At 56.5% G+C, this 1,660-nt stretch overlaps 1 protein-coding gene across 1 annotated transcript in view; it reads left to right on the top strand.

The window, feature by feature from the left end:
- Nucleotides 1-1,660, top strand: part of SLC35E4 (solute carrier family 35, member E4) — a gene marked incomplete at its 5' end in the record, with an annotated part of 12,438 nt that continues 10,778 nt past the window's right edge. Inside the window, one exon of the mRNA XM_011961697.1 lies at nucleotides 1-532. Within this exon, the coding sequence (XP_011817087.1) occupies nucleotides 1-532 (532 nt within the window). The remainder of the gene's footprint in view (nucleotides 533-1,660) is intronic.

Genomic DNA, 1,660 nt, shown 5'->3' with positions numbered 1-1,660 from the left:
CCCCCCGAGTGGCCCCCTGGCAGCCCTCAGGCCCTCCAGCAGCCTGGCCGGGCCCGGGTGGCCATGGCAGCACTGGTGTGGCTGCTGGCCGGAGCCAGCATGTCAAGCCTCAACAAGTGGATCTTCACAGTGCACGGCTTTGGGCGGCCCCTGCTGCTGTCCGCGCTGCACATGCTGGTGGCAGCCCTGGCGTGCCACCGGGGGGCACGGCGCCCCATGCCAGGCGGCACTCGCTGCCGAGTCCTACTGCTCAGCCTCACCTTCGGCACTTCCATGGCCTGCGGCAACGTGGGCCTAAGGGCTGTGCCCCTGGACCTGGCACAACTGGTCACTACCACGACGCCTCTGTTCACCCTGGCCCTGTCGGCACTGCTGCTGGGCCGCCGCCACCACCCGCTGCAGTTGGCGGCCATGGGTCCACTCTGCCTGGGGGCCGCCTGCAGCCTGGCTGGAGAGTTCCGGACACCCCCCACCGGCTGTGGCTTCCTGCTGGCAGCCACCTGCCTCCGCGGACTCAAGTCGGTTCAGCAAAGTAAGTGCCTGGGTGGCCAACTGAGAAGGTGGGGATCCTGGTGGGTGTGTGGCCTGGATGGCCCTGTGAGGGGTATGGCTGTTGTCCCATTTTACAGATGAGGAAACTGAGGTTCATGGCTGTGGAGGAAGCAGAACTGAGGCTCACAGAGGGCCAACAGCTCAGTGAGTTCCAGGCCCCAAACTCAGGCTCTGGAGGGCCAACTCGTGTTTATTTGTTTATTTACTTATTTAGACAGGGTCTGGCTCTGTCACCCAGGCTGGAGTGCAGTGGTGAGATCTCAGCTCACTACAGCCTCTGCATCCCGAGTTCAAGCGATTCTTCTGCCTCCACCTCCCAAGTGGGACTACAGGTGTCCACCACCATGCTAAGATAATTTTTGTATTTTTATTAGAGATGGCGTTTTACCATGTTGGCCAGGGTGGTCTTGAACTCCTCACCTCCCAAGGTGCTAGGATTAGTACGTGAGTCACTGCATCAGGCCAGCTTTTTTTTTTTATATAGACACAGGGTATTGCTCTGTTGCCCAGGTGGGTCTTGAACTCCTGGCCTTAGTGATCCTCCTACCTCAGCCTCCTGAAGTTCTGGAATTACAAACCAGTATTTAGTGATCTATTCTTTGACTAGCCGTTTATCTCACTGTTTTGTTCCCATTTGATAGATGAAGAGGCTTGCTCTGGGCCATGTGGCCAGTGAGCAGCAGAGGCAAGATCTGAACCCAGATAGGAGGACTCCATGCTTCCAAGAGATATGGCCTAAGGCTTTAGACCCAGAGGAAAGCCAGAAAGCATGGGCCAGGGAGAGAAAAGGAGGTAAAGCTTTGAGCTGGGATTTGGAAAGTCAGGGTTGGGCCTAAGTCTGGGGAGGGCTGATGTTTACTGGGAGCTACAGTGTGACAGGCTTGGTGCTGGGTGTTGACCTTGAGTTGTCATGGCAGCCACCATTATCCCCATTTTACAGATGATTGGACTAAAACCCAGAGAAGTTCATGATTTGACAGGCCGGGCATGGTGTCTCATGCCTGTAATCCCAGCACTTTGGGAGGCTGAGGCGGGAGGACTCGAGGCCAGGAGTTCAAGACCAGCCTGGCCAACGTGGTGAAACCCTGTATTTATTAAAAATACAAAA

The sequence above is a fragment of the Colobus angolensis genome, unplaced genomic scaffold (genome assembly GCF_000951035.1).
Source record: "Colobus angolensis palliatus isolate OR3802 unplaced genomic scaffold, Cang.pa_1.0 Scaffold565, whole genome shotgun sequence".
Classification (NCBI taxonomy): domain Eukaryota; kingdom Metazoa; phylum Chordata; class Mammalia; order Primates; family Cercopithecidae; genus Colobus; species Colobus angolensis.
This window is presented reverse-complemented; position numbering and strand designations above follow the sequence as displayed.